The sequence below is a fragment of the Convolutriloba macropyga genome, chromosome 6 (genome assembly GCF_964194025.1).
Source record: "Convolutriloba macropyga chromosome 6, txConMacr16.3, whole genome shotgun sequence".
NCBI classification, from domain to species: Eukaryota; Metazoa; Xenacoelomorpha; order Acoela; family Convolutidae; genus Convolutriloba; species Convolutriloba macropyga.
This window is the reverse complement of record NC_134473.1, coordinates 54,272,035-54,288,933: the sequence shown is the minus strand read 5'-3', so window position 1 is coordinate 54,288,933 and position 16,899 is coordinate 54,272,035. Positions and strand designations below refer to the sequence as shown.

Genomic DNA, 16,899 nt, shown 5'->3' with positions numbered 1-16,899 from the left:
TAGAGCATTTGGTTGTTCGATCTGAGTTTCCTAACATTTTTGATAAGACATCTATAATTTCAGTCAGCCAAAGTTAGCCTGTGAGCAAGATGACATTCAATCAGTATTTTGGTGTATGAAATGCAAATTACTTGATGACTTTTGGTGAAATGTTAAACAGTCTTTCGAAATAATTTGACACCATTAATAGTTCGTAATTGGTCAAAATTATTCATTACACGATCACAACATCATCATTTAAATAAAAACAAATGTCACTCTGGACATGATACGACCTTATAGCTCATATTATATGCTCTATAACTGTTCAGAATTAATTTGACGCCATTAATAGTTTGTTTTTGGTCAAAATTATTCATTACACGATCACAACATCATCATTTAAATAAAAACAAATGTCACTCTGGACATGATACGACCTTATAGCTCATATTATATGCTCTATAACTGTTCAGAATTAATTTGACGCCATTAATAGTTTGTTTTTGGTCAAAATTATTCATTACACGATCACAACATCATTATTTAAATAAAAACAAATGTCACTCTGGACATGATACGACCTTATAGCTCATATTATATGCTCTATAACTGTTCATAATAGTCGCCTATATTTTTGTCTATAGTAAAAAGTCTGCATATGCGATCACTCACTCATAGTTTGCGTATAGTAATAAAAAGAGATGAAGTACCTGATTGCAATGAAGACACGTTGGACCCCGGAGATGTAACGTCATCAAGGGCTGGGTTACTCAAACCCCGATTCCTCAGAACCCTACTATCAACAAACTGTTTATTGTCGCCACCATTATCATCACCCTCCATATAATCTCCCAGTTCATTCAGATTGGGAACCGATTTTTGTATCTGGCGGTCGCGTTCTCTTCTCCGGAACCGTGATAAACTTTCGCCCGGAGTTGAAGGACCGCGGGGACCCGCTCGAGCTTGGTTCCGGCTACTTTTGCCCGGAACTTCGAGCAGGTTTTGGCTAGAGCTGATTGCTCTGGATTGGGATATGGGAATGAACAAAGAGTTTCTTTGGCGTCTGGAGGCTAAATCTTGGACCGGAAGTCTTTGCGGGCTTCCGGTAACCGGTTGAGATTGATTACTGTAAGCGTCGGGACTCTCTGCATCGCTTTCATCAAATGCTTCAATTTCTGCTGTTATTATATTTTCCGTTGATTTGTACTGGGATGATTTCAAAGCAGTGTAAGACATGCTTCGACTTTGAAGTAGTCTTGGCGCTTTTGAGTTTTGGTTTCCGTTGAAAGAATCGGTTCTGTGAGGCGCACCATTTTCTGACTCTTCGAGACTTCTGTTAACTAACTCTGATTGGGAACGACTTAATTTATGGTTCACTCCGAGCTGGGATTCTTGTTTTGAATTTCGACGGGGTGTTTCTTGTTTGATTGATTCGTCTCGGTTGTCGTTCGGCTTTGAGAGTGAAGAATTGTCGGTACTACTACTATTAGTGGATAGTTTGTATAGAGGTGATAAGATGAGGCTGTGTTGTCTATCAAGTAGTTTGTATCTGTCTTTCCGCTTCTTGATTTCGTCTAAGCAGTCCTGAAATACAACCATAGTGTTTATTTTTAATCAGTGTACAAATTGAGGCCTTCGTTACTCATCTGATAATTATGAGAGGGGGTGGGGGAACGCCTAGGTGTCTGATGCATTTTGATGTACACGGATCAGAGCCTTTTCCGACCCAAAAAGACCTATGATTAGATCCTGGTTTGTTAAAATTGGTCGGTTTTCTCATGCGTGTTCATGTGCGTCCATCAGTGGCCTGCTGCCACATGATAAACATAAACCAACTAATGTCGGAAGAATTGCTCGAACGACAGGAGGGTAGAAAAACATTTGACCCCGGCGGGATTCGAAAAACTGACCTCCCGTTCCTTAACCAGCTGCACTGACCAACCGGCTATCAGTTCCTTTCCTTTGTTTTTGCTATGCTGCAACCAATTTTATATTAGCGTCAAGCTTTACTTTGAAGTGAGAGCAATAGAGATCACTCAAAAATGAAGAACCAAGGCGCGAAGAAGTCGCTTGAGAAGTCAAAGAATGTTCTAGAAGAAAAGAGCAAAAATGTTCAAGCAAAAAATTTGCAAAAAAAGATAGCCGGAAGAATTCCGGAAACGACTCGAAGTAGAAAAGTGATCATCTTCACTGGCCTGATGAATATTCCAACTAATTATTCTCAGCATTTTGAAACAACTGAAGCTACATGAAAAATATGAGAAAAGTATCTGAGAAAAACTGATACACAACCTGATAAAAATTAAACTTTCGTGGCATTTTCGGTAAAAACTATTGGTTAGGCAAACTATTATAAAGATAATTTGCAACAAAATATTAAAAATCGACGGGCAACCCAATAAAAAGAGTTCATAAAAAGAAACTCGAAAGGGAAAGGAGATGACGCACAAAATCGAAACTTAGAATTCTCTAAACAAAATCTCTGCAAACGCTAAATGCAATTTCAGAGCCAAAAATTTGAAAAAATGCTTACAACATTCACCGGTAAATCAGTCACGTGACCAGAAACTGACTGATAAGTAATAAACAACAATTAAAATTTTAAAAATTAATTAGAAAATTTGTTTAATTCAATTAAGTGATATCTGCCCCGTTAAGCTTCTACAATTCTTCCCAACTATTATTCGACAAACAATTTTTACAATATTTTCTGCCAGATCACTCACTGGCCCAAAATGGAGAGAAATATCAATTGAAAGTTGGAAACTGCTAAGTACAAAAAATTGAAATAAAATTTAAAAAACTAAAATAAGAAGTGATTTATGATTGAGAAATTTGCCATGACTAAATTTGAACCAACATTTCATAGTAGCAAGACCTAAAAGGTAACTCTCAACTTAGAATTGACTGAGAAAAATCAGAGCATGAAGCGCAAGATTAGAAGAAAGTCAAAAACCATAAAAACATAGAAAAAATTTTGCTCGAATTTAGACAATTTTCCTCAAAATACAAAAATTATCACTCATAACGATCGAACATCAAAACTGCAACAATAACTAATTTCAATCACACAACTCTGCAAAGGTTAAAAAACTCAAGAAGAATTCAAAAAGTGCTAAAAATAAGCAAAGTGGTAAAAAATAGGAGAAGATTGAATCTACATGTGTAATATTTGCCTCAGATGGTCAAAAATGCCTCCAAACAAACAACTAACAGATTGGATAAGATAGATAATTGTGAGAAGCACCTTTGATTGAAAAGTTGGCGTTAACCCAAAAAAAACAGTTTTGAAAATTTTGGTCTATAAGAAAGTTTTGTCACGACTATTTTTCTCGCCTTTAATATATACAATGGTTTTCAACGAAAGGATCAAAAATTTTTCTATTTTCTCTGCTTTTTGATTAGCTCAGCCGTTTGACTTAAGCACAGTTTCCATATGCGGCATTGACTTTCACATTCTGTTTTAAAAGCATTCCAAAAAATATTGATCCAAAATAAGGTACATATATTTATGTAGCAACTATGGCTCAAAAACAATACACAGCAAAGCTTCTGTTGAAATTAAAAAAAATGAAAAAACCAAAAGGGATTCGCTGAACTAAAAAGGTTTTTCAAAAAACTTCCAAAAAATTAAAATTGTAATTAAGAAACAAATTTCCCATGAAGTTCAAAGATTAGATGTCAAAAAACAAATCAGTTATCAATAACACAAAATTAAACAAACCACTGGTTGTGCACAGTTAAACTTTTTCTTCTTAGTAAAACCAAGAAAAAACAAAAATTAAAAAAGTTGGCCAAAAAATGCAAAAAAAAGGATTAGTATGTGTACAAAATAATAAAACTAAGAAAATCACGTCCAAAAGAGTTGTCCAATGCACGAATTGCCAATTGAACGTTACCATATACTTTGATTTTTTTTGGACAAAAGTCGGCTCGAAGACCCAAACAGGAAGAAAGAATCGAAAAACCCAAAAATCAACTTGAACATTGAGAAATTTTATCCCATTTTACACTTGAAAAATATTATTAGGCTCTGCAAAAGTCCGTGGTATCATTTTCATAAAGATATATTTTAATACAGCATTGATCAAAAACAACTTCTAAAAAACAATTTCAACTAAAAAACATTGAGCCAAATTGGCGATAAACCGGCTAAAAACGGTTATCTGTATTCACCGTTCTCTCGAGAACATTTTTCAAAGTCAAATGTCATTCACTGAACGCAGCAGATGATCATAAAACGCCTCGCTTAGCAAAAGTCTGTTCACAATGATATCTTTAACCACTTTTGATTTTATGTCAAAATGCCGCGTGAACAAAACTACTTCCTGTAAAAAAGACCGAGAGAAAACCAATACTCCTCTTCGATTTGTAAAAAGACCAACACGTTTACAATAATTGCTATGAACTTTGTTCAAGAGCAATTAGTTACAGATTATCGTCTGACCGTGGGGTAATTTTGAACGGGTAACAAAATCCTTGTGGAAGAGAGCAACAAAAAGTCAATTGCAAGTGGCTTGTTGCATCATTCGGGGAGGGGGGTGTAAGAAACAATAATATTTCAGCTGGTACCTTGTGTCAATAAACTTTATGAGTTTAGTGAATATAGAGCTAACCCTGCAAACAGTGAGAGCGAGGTCGATGAGTATGTTGGTGGGTATCTGAGAGTGGGGGTCGTGCTGTCCCCCTCCCCTCCTGTCCAGGAGAGACGCCTTGTACTCCTTCAGCTTCTCACTCATTTCATTCATCTCTATCTCCCTGTTTAGAAAATGGAAACAAAATTAAGTCAAGTTTACCTTTCATATGGCTTTCAAAAAACTATCCTTGTAAAACTTCAATGAATATTTATATAACAAAGAGGATTAGCAAAACTCACTTACACATAAAGTTCCAACCCAAATAATTAATCAATATTTGAAAACCTGAAAACTTTATTTCCCCATCAAGCTTAAATATATTTCATGTAAATGCAGAAAACGAGGGGAAAATGACACCGGCTGTGTCTTCCACAGGAAGTGCTCCATCTTTTTAAATAATCGTAGGGTTTATGAGGGAAGATAAGACAAGACAAGGAATCGGAATACAAAAAAGTTTCTAATAAGTTATTTTGAAACGTTTCAACTGAAAGTTCTTTGAACGCTCAAAGAGCCGCACACAATAGGTTATCCTTTATTTAGTTCGATATTTAAACTGTTTACAGTTCTTAGCTCCGCCACCCAAAAAATTCAAATCAGCCAAAAATTTTTCCTATATCGGTTTTCAAAATAAAACAACAGCGTCGGAAACCTTTTCGAATTTAAATTAACAAATAGATGCTTCACCTTATGATGTAATTTTTTTTACAACAAAAGAACCTGATCGATTAACAAGCAGGCAATTTGAAACAAATGAGAGAAATTGAGAGGCTGAACGTCGTGGAACTGAAATTCGTGTAAAAACTTCTCCTCCAATTACAAAATATACATTTGTCTATTAATTTAATGCGTTTAAATAAGACAAAGATATCTCTATGCTACATTTTTTATGTTGCAGCTTTTGCTAAACACAATTTTCTATTAGAGACAGTTTAATTTATAAAAACATATGAACTAACTTGTCGCTCGGTTAAAATAATTAATTGCTTTTTCAATGATTTTAATTGAAAATCTGGAAATAATTTTGCCTGCCATCCCGGGCTGACACCATAAACCCATCTTAGAGAGTATATCAAAGTCATTTATGGTGCGTGGCATCTTATATACCATATCAGAGGCCATACAAAAACAAGGTCTCAGATGGCGTATTTTGGATCGCATATAAAGCAAAAAGTGACATAATTTGATTTGCATTCGAAAAAACAAAAAACTTTCTTTATGGTGACTTAGATTCCCTATCCAAGATTAAAATGAGCATTAGTTTTCTCTGGTCGAAGGAACTTCCATTAGCTTGATTAGCTTGACAGAGAATCAAATCTACCTGATTTAGGAAGGCACGTTTAGCTAACAATTTTCAGAGATGTGCTTTCAATATGATAAAAGTTTATATAAGTTCATAAGCGTACATGAAGATTGAAAAATCCGAGACTGGAAGAACATTTCAATCTTTTCCAGCCTCAAATTTATCTCGAACAAAATAAAGCTCTCAAAAATCCCGCAATAAACTTGGTGGTTAGAAACTAAATTGCTTGCGCTTAGATGAGCATAAAAAGTGCAATTAAAATCGTACTTTGAAGAAACTTGTTTTGAAAAGTAGCAAAAGAGATACTTTAGTCTATTGTTAATGCGGTTTTTTTTTCTTCTTGTTATCATGTCGACTTTAGTCAACGTAAATTAGACAAGGTTTTTCGTGAAACGGTGGATAAATTTTTAAAAACCAGACTCGAAAATCTAGTACTCGCTTTCTAGAGATTCCGATATTTGTAAATGTGCAACTTATGTAAGAGGAATCCAATTGGCCATCAAGATCCCCATAAAACGATATGGATTTAATTTACTCCAGATTGAGTATGTTCAAAAAAACTAAGTGATCTTGTTCAAAAATCCACAAACTGAAGCTTTTGATGCTTGTAATTTTTGCAGAATCCATAGCTACCGCGCACAATTGATAGAAAAAATATTTGCAACCACAAAAAGAGCATTACAAGTATAGTTTCTGGGAACTTAGGTAAAACTTGTGACAAAAATTGACATTGGACTTGATCCTCAAAATATTTCATTAAATTTCCTGATGAAATGTATTGTTTTCGCACAAGTTCATCTCAAAATTCCCAATACCAGTTTTTCCAGCAGCCAGCGGTACCGCGCGAGATTGATCGAAAAACGTCTTAGAAGCTCTTGTATAATCTGGTCTAACGAACAGTAATTATGATAAGGCCTAAATAAGCATTAACAACAGGATCACTATAATTAACATAACCGACTAACGTCAGGCGAATTGCTCTCAAAAGACCGGCGAGCGATTGGCTTCGTCAGAAAATAGCCAGGGCATAGTGAGGCAAACTTTAGCTCAATTGAGAGTGTGAGATGAGGGTAACAGATGATGAAATCAAGCCACATAACAGAAGCTGAATCGCGGCATCAACAAAAGGGTTAACGAAAGAGAGAGAGAGAGAGAGAGAGAGAGAGAGAGAGAGAGAGATAGTGTGCGAGTGATCGAACGAGAACAAGAAAGAAAAGGATAGAAACCCCGGGCACCAGAGAGTTAGAGAGAGCTAGGAAAATTTTTCATAATGAGATTCGACTCTGCAACTTCTAGCCTTGTGTCTAATTAAATCATATAGAAAAAAACTGAAGTAACAATATTCAAAAAGAAAAGTTTACACATTAATCCAAAACCAATCAAAATTCCAATTACCAGTTTTTTCAGCAGCCAGGGGTACCGCACAGGATTGATCGAAAAAATGTTCAAAACTAATTTTTGTTCGAAACCAATTTTTGTCTCAGAAGTTCTGTCATTTAACCCATCATCAAGAATTAAAAAGTTTTGCTGGCCAATAATGATCGTTAAAACCAAAAAGAGACAAAAGTAATTAAAAATTTTTTTGAAAACAATTGCACATTTTAACAACATCTTGCTAAAATTCGTGTTATTAATATCTTCAGAACTATTTTATGTTCTCAAGAGACTATCCAGTATCCTTTTTCGAGACTTAAAAAGTTTTACTGGCTCATAAAGATCTTTAAACTTGGAACTTGATAAATTTTTGAAAATTTGAAAAAAACATTAATTTTATCAGAAAATTGCTAAAACTCAAATCATTACAGTATCGACCTCCCTTTCATTAACTCTTCAAAACTATGCATCAGTTTATTATCAATACTCGGATCAGGTCCTTGGCCCCTGGTGCCACAAAAATTGAAAATAGCAAATATAAATATATATTTTAAAATGCTTAAATTTTTAAAATTAAATCTTGAAAAAAATATTCTTACATCTAAAAGCAATGCGGTAACCTATCATCAAACCCTAGAGGAGGTTTCGTGGCACTTGAGGCCGGAGAAAACTTAAAAAGACAAACAATTTCAAAAAACCTAAAAAATGTATTTTTTTAAAATTGCCTATATTAATGATATTAAAATCTTGAAAAACACTCCATTACATCTTGCAATTATTCACTAACCTATTATCAAATCCTAGAGAGAGTTCCTTGACTTTTGAGGCTAGAGAAATCTAAAAATGACACAATTTTTCAAAAAAAAATGCAAGTTTCGCCAAAGAACTGCTAAAATTTGGGATATTAAAAATTTGAACTCTATTCCATGGCCAAGAAAGTTTTTCAGTAGCTTCTTATCAAACCCTAAAGGAGGTTTTTTGACCCCTGAGGCTGGAAAAACCTGAATAATGACAATAAGTGTCGAAAAATTGAAAAAAACATGCAAGTTTTTATTAAAAGATGCTAAATTTTAACCCTAGAGGAGGTTCCTGGGCTCTTGACGCTAGAGAAAACTAAAAAATGACAAAAATTTTCAAAAACTTGGAAAAAAATTGGGAAAATTAGTATAGATTTGCGTGTTTTTGTTTGGATTACCAAAACATATAGCTCCTAAAAAGGCCAGAGAAAGTACTTATTTCTTTCAAAAGACCTTTATCAACTTTAACCGGCGTCAATTTTAGACTGGTCCAACAAAAAATTCAAAAATGACGAGAAAAGACAAAAATTTTCAACATTTTCGGCTCAAAAACTCCTAAAATTGACCATTTAACCTTACACTATGGCCTTCCCGGTAGCTTTATCACACTAGGCACTTGAGGGACTACTAAACACGGCTAAGGGCCTCTAAAAAACTTGATGTCCGCTGGGCGCAACCTGTTTATCCGTTTTTAAGGACGAGAAGTCAAATGGGTCAGACGAAAAATCGGTCAAGCAAAAAATCGCATAAAAATGACCAACAGGACTAATATAATGGCTACAAACTTATAATAATAAGTTATAGCAACAAACTTATAGCAACTAATAATTAAAATAATTTATATTCAAACCAAATGTTTAAGATGATTAAGCACTCTGAGAGCCTGACGAGCAAAAAGGAATATGAAAATTTTTAAGTCGCTCAAATTTCATTGACCAAAAAACTGGACTTATGAAAAAATAAAAAATTATCAGTCATTAAAAATAGCCAACAGTTTTTAAAGTACTTTCTCAGTGGAATAGTTTGCCAAATATAGACTAGTTGAGCTAAATATATCAATTTGACTAAAAATTCAATTAAATTTATTTTGTGCTCCTTCATACATTGTTTCAATATATAATCATTTCAAACAATAGTCAATTTGATACAGTTTTCGAATAAACAAAGTTCGAGATTTTTGCGATTCTCGTCTCTTGCATATTCTCCTATATGTTTCTTGACTAAGGTATCAATGTTTTTTTTTCAAAAAAAGTCTCACTTGAAGCCTGCTGTGATTCTGTTGCGTCTCTCCTCTCTCTTCTTCCTTTCACTCTCACTCAGTTTAGATGCGTCCTCCAGAGTCAGTCTCTCCAACTCTCCCAACAGTTCGTCTATAAACTCCATCCCACTGTCCACTGCACGTCTCGTGTTCTCAAATTTCTATACAAATTCAATTAAATAATCAATGATGTACATTCTAGAACATTCCAGATTATCACGAGAACATTCTGATGCTTCCCTATCCAGTAGACAGTGGCTGTACTTCCAGCCTGTCGAATTCGAGTATTTTCCCGGAAATAACAAAATTTTAAAACATACCCCCTGCTTTATTTTGATTATGTGCAGTTTCAGAATTTATGCCTATATCTCCCTTTTTGGAGTTAGAGAAGGGCTCTTGACCGATCTCCTGCTTAGGGTTTCTGAGCAGAGTCACTATTGGAAGGGACCGTAGATGATTCATGCCAATATTTAACCATTTGGTTCCATCTGTTTTCAGCATTTAACCATTTGGTTCCAGTTCTCAAAGTGGTCTCACCCGATCTCACGTTCGGTCTTGTGCTTCGAGTTTTGTACCTCTCAAACAAAATTTACATTCAACAAATTGAGATACTATTCAAAACTATGTCAAGTTTATTTTTTGCTCAATTTATCATTGCTTTTGAACAGAACTTGTTAATATGGAACTTGCCCAGATGGCAGCCAGAATCAGAAGTTCTTTTAAAAAAACAGAAAGATTACAAGCAGTACTAGCCTTGATGAATTCTACGAAATGTGAGTGTGAGTATGTATGGCATGTATCCTCCCCCAGAGAGAGGCAACTGGGACACATCTATCTTCCTGTGCAGCTCCTTGATGTCATTCAGAATGTGTACCTATAAACAATCAACTTTACATACAGTTATTGCGAATAATAAACGTTTGATTTCATTAAATAATTCCAATTCTTTGCTGCCCGGGCAGAAAACAAGGCGCACTTGTAGTTGATATGAAATTTAAACAAATAATACCGTGGTTTTGTAGGGTACCCTGATTAAGAGCCTCGTTCAAAACAACGCATGAAAATACCCATCCTGGATAATTTTGTATGTCAAAATGACCATGCACACAGAAATCACTAATGGTGCAGACTTATGAAGCTTGCTCACTCAAAAGTCAGCTTGAAAATGCCCAATCGAGACCAAAATTGGATGCGATAATGAACTTGGCTCGTTTACATTAACAAGGGACTCGTTCAAGTTTATAAAAAGACCTAAACTATGCGTTGCACAAAAAATGAGTCTATAAATAACAATCGGTTTTTCTTGTGGTCATCGACAGTAAACATAACTCAAGAAATAACTTAGACACTTCAATGGATTTATATAATGAGCACTGTTATTTATTTAGTTCGTCCCACTTGTGTAGGGAGGTTCATGGAGGGACTTTAGCTGACTAATCACTAAACACAAACCGCTTCGCTCGCCTGTTTCTATAGGGCAGAACGTGACTCGTGTCAGTGCCAGAACGTTTGTGGCTCCAAAGTTCGCTGGATGGTAATTTGTGCCATTATGTTGCACGTTGAAACAGTATCACCTGTTTAATTGCAGTACAGTCTAGTTGACATCATTGTAGTATACGGCTCAATAATTGCTCTACGGGGAGCTGTGAGCAACACTTACCATTTTGTTAGATAAAACTTTTCTTATTGAAACTTTCTCGCTGTAGTTATTCATGCAAAAATTTATGATCCAATTTCACATTTCACTTCTTTGAATTACACTTACGTTTTTTCGCTGCTTAAATCATTAATCCTCCCGAACTCGTGAACATAAATGTAGCTCCGAAGATGAATTTGGAACACTGGTATAAACATATGCTGTGATCTATAATTACATTTGCGTGCAATTTGCACGATTTCGCTTTCCTCGCGATCTGTCAAACAGTCTGTATTGTAAACACATCCCATCTCTTTTAGGCCTTCAAAAAAGTAAGCGTTAAAATGCGGTCAGAAACAATCCTCGACTTCGGTGGACTATATATCACGAGATGAACAGGGTGAGGTCACGGTCAAGTCAGAGTAATTTTTTTTGGAATTTAATGGTCAATCTACTTTCTGACATAATAAGGGAAAACAGAAAAAATCTAAAAACAGTTTACGATTTCCCCGGGATCAAAACAAACAACATGAATGGCATTTTCGGGCATACTCCTTTCGAGAAATTAAATGCGAGAAGTAAGGTAAATCTTACACTTTCAAAAGGTAGCCAAATAAGAAATTCTACCCTATGACGACGAGTCATAAATGAAATCAGGCTTTTTGAGTCATAAAGCAAGAATCGGGTAAAAATGTTTGGCTTAAATACTGAATATGAGCTGGTTGTGTGAAGAAAACTGTTCCCCGTTCGGGGCCCAAATTCATCAGTTTGAGGAAAATGGGGCCCAATTTCTGTAGAATCAGCGCACAACAATCTCCAGAAAAATTCCATTATTTCAAATTATTAAGGATTTTATTTTACTAACTGTTCAAAGAAATGAATAATTAGACCCACACAACGAAATACTGTAGTGCATGGAACGTTGTTTATTTTAACTAAGTTTTTAACTTGGTTAATATCAGCGTAATTGAAATAAAACTTCTCCAGGCAATCGATTCAATTTCGAAACATCCAGCAAAACTATTGGGTTTATGTTTCACTCCATTTAAGCGGAAACAATGAACTGAAATGGGCTTGGTTTTTGCTTCCTTGGCACATTGGGCGAGAAAAAATATTTTTTGGTAACAACACATTCATTGGACCAACAAAAAATTGCACATGTTCAGAAGAACTAGTTCAAACTGAAGTCCAAAGCGCGAAATGAGTTCAAGAAGGTCAATATAAAGATTCCTGGCTATTTTTTGCAATGTAATTTAAAACATTTGAAGACATGATGAAAATGAGAAAAATGTGATTGTTATTTTTAAAACAGTGAAATGTATTAAACAAATTCAATACCAACACAAATCAAGTTAAATTAAAACTGCTCAAAATGGTTAGTTAGAAACTAACAAAGTCAATATGGATTTCTTAAGAGAATAATGAAACAGCTAAAGCATCAGCATATGCTCCCACCATCTTTTTCCTTACTCTCATTTATTGAGCAATTTAAAGTTTTTGAATTATGTCACTTTACCAAAACGGCAGAAGAAAACATATTAAACTCAGAAATAAAAAATCTATAGAACTTGCATAACTTGGCTCAGGGCAGTTAGATCCAGCTGAATTCCAAAGCGCTAAATGAATACAGAAATACGACCAAAAAACAATTGCCCACTTTTACCAATGTCTTTAAAAACAATTGTAGATAAGTTATAAGCCTTCAAAGTGTGAAAAAGAGTATCGGTCAAACTATATCTGACTCTTAGTGTGAAGGAGGTCTTTGGATTTCTTTACAACAATGAAATATAGCCAAGAAATATCAATGCATAAACATATTTAGTTAAAGACAAAATCTCTCAAATTATTTATTTCGAAGCTTTAATAGTCAAAGTGATTTTGTAAAAACGATTTTTATCATAAGCATCTATTGAAAATTAGGAAAACCGATGAGTTTTTCTAGCTCCTAATCGCTGAACAGAACAATTCAGATATTTTGGAAAATATCACACCACCAAGATTGCAGGGAAGAACACGTTGAAGGCAGGAAAAAACTTTTCTTTAGTAACTGGATTCATGGGCCTACTTTTTTGAGTTATATTTCAAGATGTTGAAACAAAAATTTTCTGTAATTTATACAAACTCTGATCTTTTTAAAAAAGTTTTGAGCTGTCCAATACTCTGATCTCTTTAAAAAGTTTTCAGTCTCATCAGTTTTTCAAACACTCAAACATTGCACTTGACCCAATCTTTAAAAAAACCATTAGCTTGCTCCATTACTATTTGCAGCCACACAATGTTTTCCTGTGCACTAAACAACTATGTGAAAACTGGAGTTTCGCGCGTTTTAATTTTGTACATTGCATCAATTTATTATCCAAGCGACACAAGTTAAAAAAATATTGTGATATTTTGTGTACATCATAATCGAGATCACTGCTTAGCATGGAAACTTGTTTTCTTAAACTACAAAACCAACATATCGATCTCTTTCAATGCAGTGTAAAATTGTCGCAGTAATCGATGGCAGTTGAATTCATAGGAGCTAAAAAATTTTCTATAATCAAGTATATTTGTAGCATCAAGTACCAAGTACAGTCAGATTTTTGCAGATAAGTATTTACAGCTTTGTAGTTTTGATTGAATAACACAAGAAAGACATACATGTAGGTTCTTAATGTTTTTAAAGGATTTTTCCAGGTGTTTTTTTGTTTGTCACATCAGGAAATATAAATTTAATCCCATAGAACATAAATCTCATTCAAAATTGAGTAATATTTTAGGTGACATCCAGAGAAGATGTGTTAATAGAGAATAGAGTAAATGGGAGCTCTTTTAATTGCATACAATTTTTTTCAATAAAATATTAGTCGGACAATTAATGCTGAACATAAATGAATTCTGGGAAATCAAAGACACGCCGCAACTGTTGAGGCATGCTAGTGAGAAAAAACAACAGCAATTCGAAGAAAATTTTTACTTGGTCGTGTAGATAAGTAAAACAATTCAATTTTGTTCAACTAAAACCTCCGTTAGTACTGATCACTAATCAATCCAATGCAATTCTATAGAGAATTATTAGCGTTACTGGTAACGGAAGCGTTATTGAAGTGTTAGTGCTATGCTTCGGGCTGAGATGCTTTAGAGGACTTTAACTGAATCTGAATCTCATCACAAAGATACAATGCAAGATGCAGAACGTGCTTCGGCTATATTCATTATTAGCATATTTTGCATAACTGAAACCGACACACATTTGCTTAATTTCTCAAATTAATTGTTCTGACAAGTTCCATTAAAAGATCTCCTACCAATTGAAAAAATATTGTACTTCATGACGCATTTAATTTTTCTGAAACAATTTGTGATCTGCTTATGTTCACTAAACTCTTTCAATTAAATATTTGTCATTGTTTCCAGATTGTTTTTGATTTATGATTTCCTTCTCACTGGTTGTCTTCTTTGGCAAAAAGTATGAATCACAAAACTTATCAAGTTTCAACCATACAATATGGACACAATGGTCACGTACCAAGACAAGTTGAAACGATGTTTGTTTAATCTTGTCAAGCCCGATCCTTTTGATCTTGATAAGACGCTGATTAACGATATTACCTCGTAAGTAACCTAAGTAGGAACTCACAAATTTTGTATGCATCTTGACATTTTCTAACCAGTTTTACTATGCGCATAATATTTGGCCCCCTATGCACCCCAGCAGTTATAAGAGAGGGCAGTGGCATATCTTATAACAAGTAATAACCAATATGTAAGTTTGTAGGAACCTTTGTCATAAAATTTGGGGGAAAGGTTACAAAAAAATCAAACTATGTCCACATGACTCTTCTCGCTGTATCGCTGCTTACGGGATAAGGTGGTTTAGGGTTAGGTGCAGAATGGGGGCTGTCTGGATCTGATTTGAGCTTAGACGAGGAGGAGGAAGAAGAAGCTGAGTTGATTCCTACAATCTTGTGAAGTGCCTTGAGTAACTTCTTGTCTTTTGGCTTCACCACCAACAGACTGTCCACCATTCTTCCACTCTCTACGTCACTCGTCTTCTAAACCAATCAAATTTCATACAAATTTTAACCATTTGCAAAATTTTGTGAACTTAAGCATATGAAAACTTCAATATCAATGGCTTAAAAATATAAGAATATCTTCAGTATTGTTAGTTTTAAAAAGTTAGTTCACGATGTAATTACAAAAATCACCAACTTTAGAGGTCGAGTAAACAACCCATGAACAGTTTAACTGCAGAAAACAACTGTATTGATTGTGATAAAGAGTAATCAGCTTAGCAAACGCGTCGCAGCACAAAAACAACCTTGACTAAATATAACATATACCCCGTTTACATTCGACTTTTCAACCCTACCAGTGAAACGAACCATAATGCATCTTACCATGGCATGCAATATCTTGTCAGAATTCGGGATATCTTAGCAAGATCTTGTTGCGCAAAATGTTTATTGTAAATCTTGTTAAGTCTTGACTTGATCCTGATTAAATACCTAATTTCTTGAAGCCCATGCTAAGACCATGCAAGCTCAAATATTTGTTCTTGACGCTTGGTTAGCAAAATTCTTGATGATGATCCTACCAAGACATCGTAAGCTTCGTTGCACTGGGCTATGACTTTATCACCTCACGAATTTCTGTTCGGAAGAGATCATTCTATAAAACGGCGAGAGCAATCAAAATTGCATTAGACAGAGTCGTTTGGCTACGCAGATTTGAGGTTAAAACTTACGTTGTAGACAGTTGTAAGTGACTTGACAATGGACTCAGCCGCTCCATAGTTCATGTCTCTCAAGTCTGCATAGAATGTGAATCTCTTCCTGTACACACCCGTGTATCTAATCAGAAAAAAAGAATACAAATCATTTCGTCACCTGATCAGATAAAGTCGATCGCACAAACTTCAGTAAACATTTGATATGCATTATAACAACTTTGCTCAACTATTAAAACAATTGATTGATAGGAATTATTTTTTTCCTTTGGCGTTTAAACCATTGCTTTTCAGTAGAAGGAAGTTATCAGCAATACATTAAAATCATTAAAAGACTTGTGAAACAAAAATTTAGCACTAGCACTCAAAAGAAAGGCTCAAGTCTAACTTTCAGAAACTTCAAACATTTTTGCAAAAAAACTTTTACAATTTTTGAGTCGTTTTCTTTCAATTGAGTATTCATTCGACAGAACATTCATCAATATCATAAAATTTACGATAAACTAATTTGGGTTCTTTTGATAATTAATTTTCTGCTTCATTCGAAAAAGTTCAGGGACATCTTCAGGAATATATCTCCAACGCGCAAAAAGGTTTACATTGGTTTTCTTTGCTATCGAACTACAGAGTTCAGATAAAATTATTAACTCAAAAAGCTAGAGCAGTCTCAGATATTTATTTTCTTAATTTAATTTTTTTCTGACAATTTATTATAGATGTATGCGTTTAAATGCGTTTTTCTCTCTTCCAGGTAAAATTTGCTTGAGAAAAATGTTCCCAAAATTGATTTGAAATTAGAAGCAACCTTTAAAAAACATTGAGATTGAAGAAAAACCCATCTTGACAATTACTCAGTGCAGAAAGCATTCTTGACATTTACTCTGGATCTCTGATTCTTAGGAGTTGACTCTTTTCCTCCAAAATTCAGCATAATGGAGTGTGCGCTGACTCGGTAAACGGTTTTAAAAACAAAATAAAGTTAAGAATAGAGGGAAGAGATAGTTCAAAATTTGTCAAAAATCAACAAAAATTTTTCTGAGGGTTGTGTTTTAAATTCGGCAATTAAAAAGTTCTTCTGCTGTCGCAGAAAGATTCTTGGCACCCTGAAAACAAGTTCTCTGACAATGAACCGCACCTATAAGAATTTTATCCTGTATTCATTATTGCTTACCCCGGTTCATGTCAAGCGCCTTTCTATTTC

General features: G+C 34.6%; 1 protein-coding gene across 3 annotated transcripts in view; it reads right to left on the bottom strand.

Annotated features, from left to right (window-relative positions):
• LOC142341768 (uncharacterized) overlaps nt 1–14,912 on the bottom strand; it is a 52,798-nt gene extending 37,886 nt beyond the window's left edge. For all 3 annotated transcript variants that reach the window (XM_075392986.1, XM_075392987.1, XM_075392988.1), the window contains exons 1-5: nt 14,830–14,912; nt 10,102–10,222; nt 9,349–9,509; nt 4,599–4,740; nt 693–1,566 (exon numbers count right to left, since the gene is read on the bottom strand). In XM_075392986.1, coding sequence (XP_075249101.1) covers nt 693–1,566; nt 4,599–4,740; nt 9,349–9,509; nt 10,102–10,179 — 1,255 coding nt within the window. In that variant the 5' untranslated portion in view covers nt 10,180–10,222; nt 14,830–14,912. The remainder of the gene's footprint in view (nt 1–692; nt 1,567–4,598; nt 4,741–9,348; nt 9,510–10,101; nt 10,223–14,829) is intronic.
• Between the last annotated feature and the right edge of the window lie 1,987 nt (nt 14,913–16,899).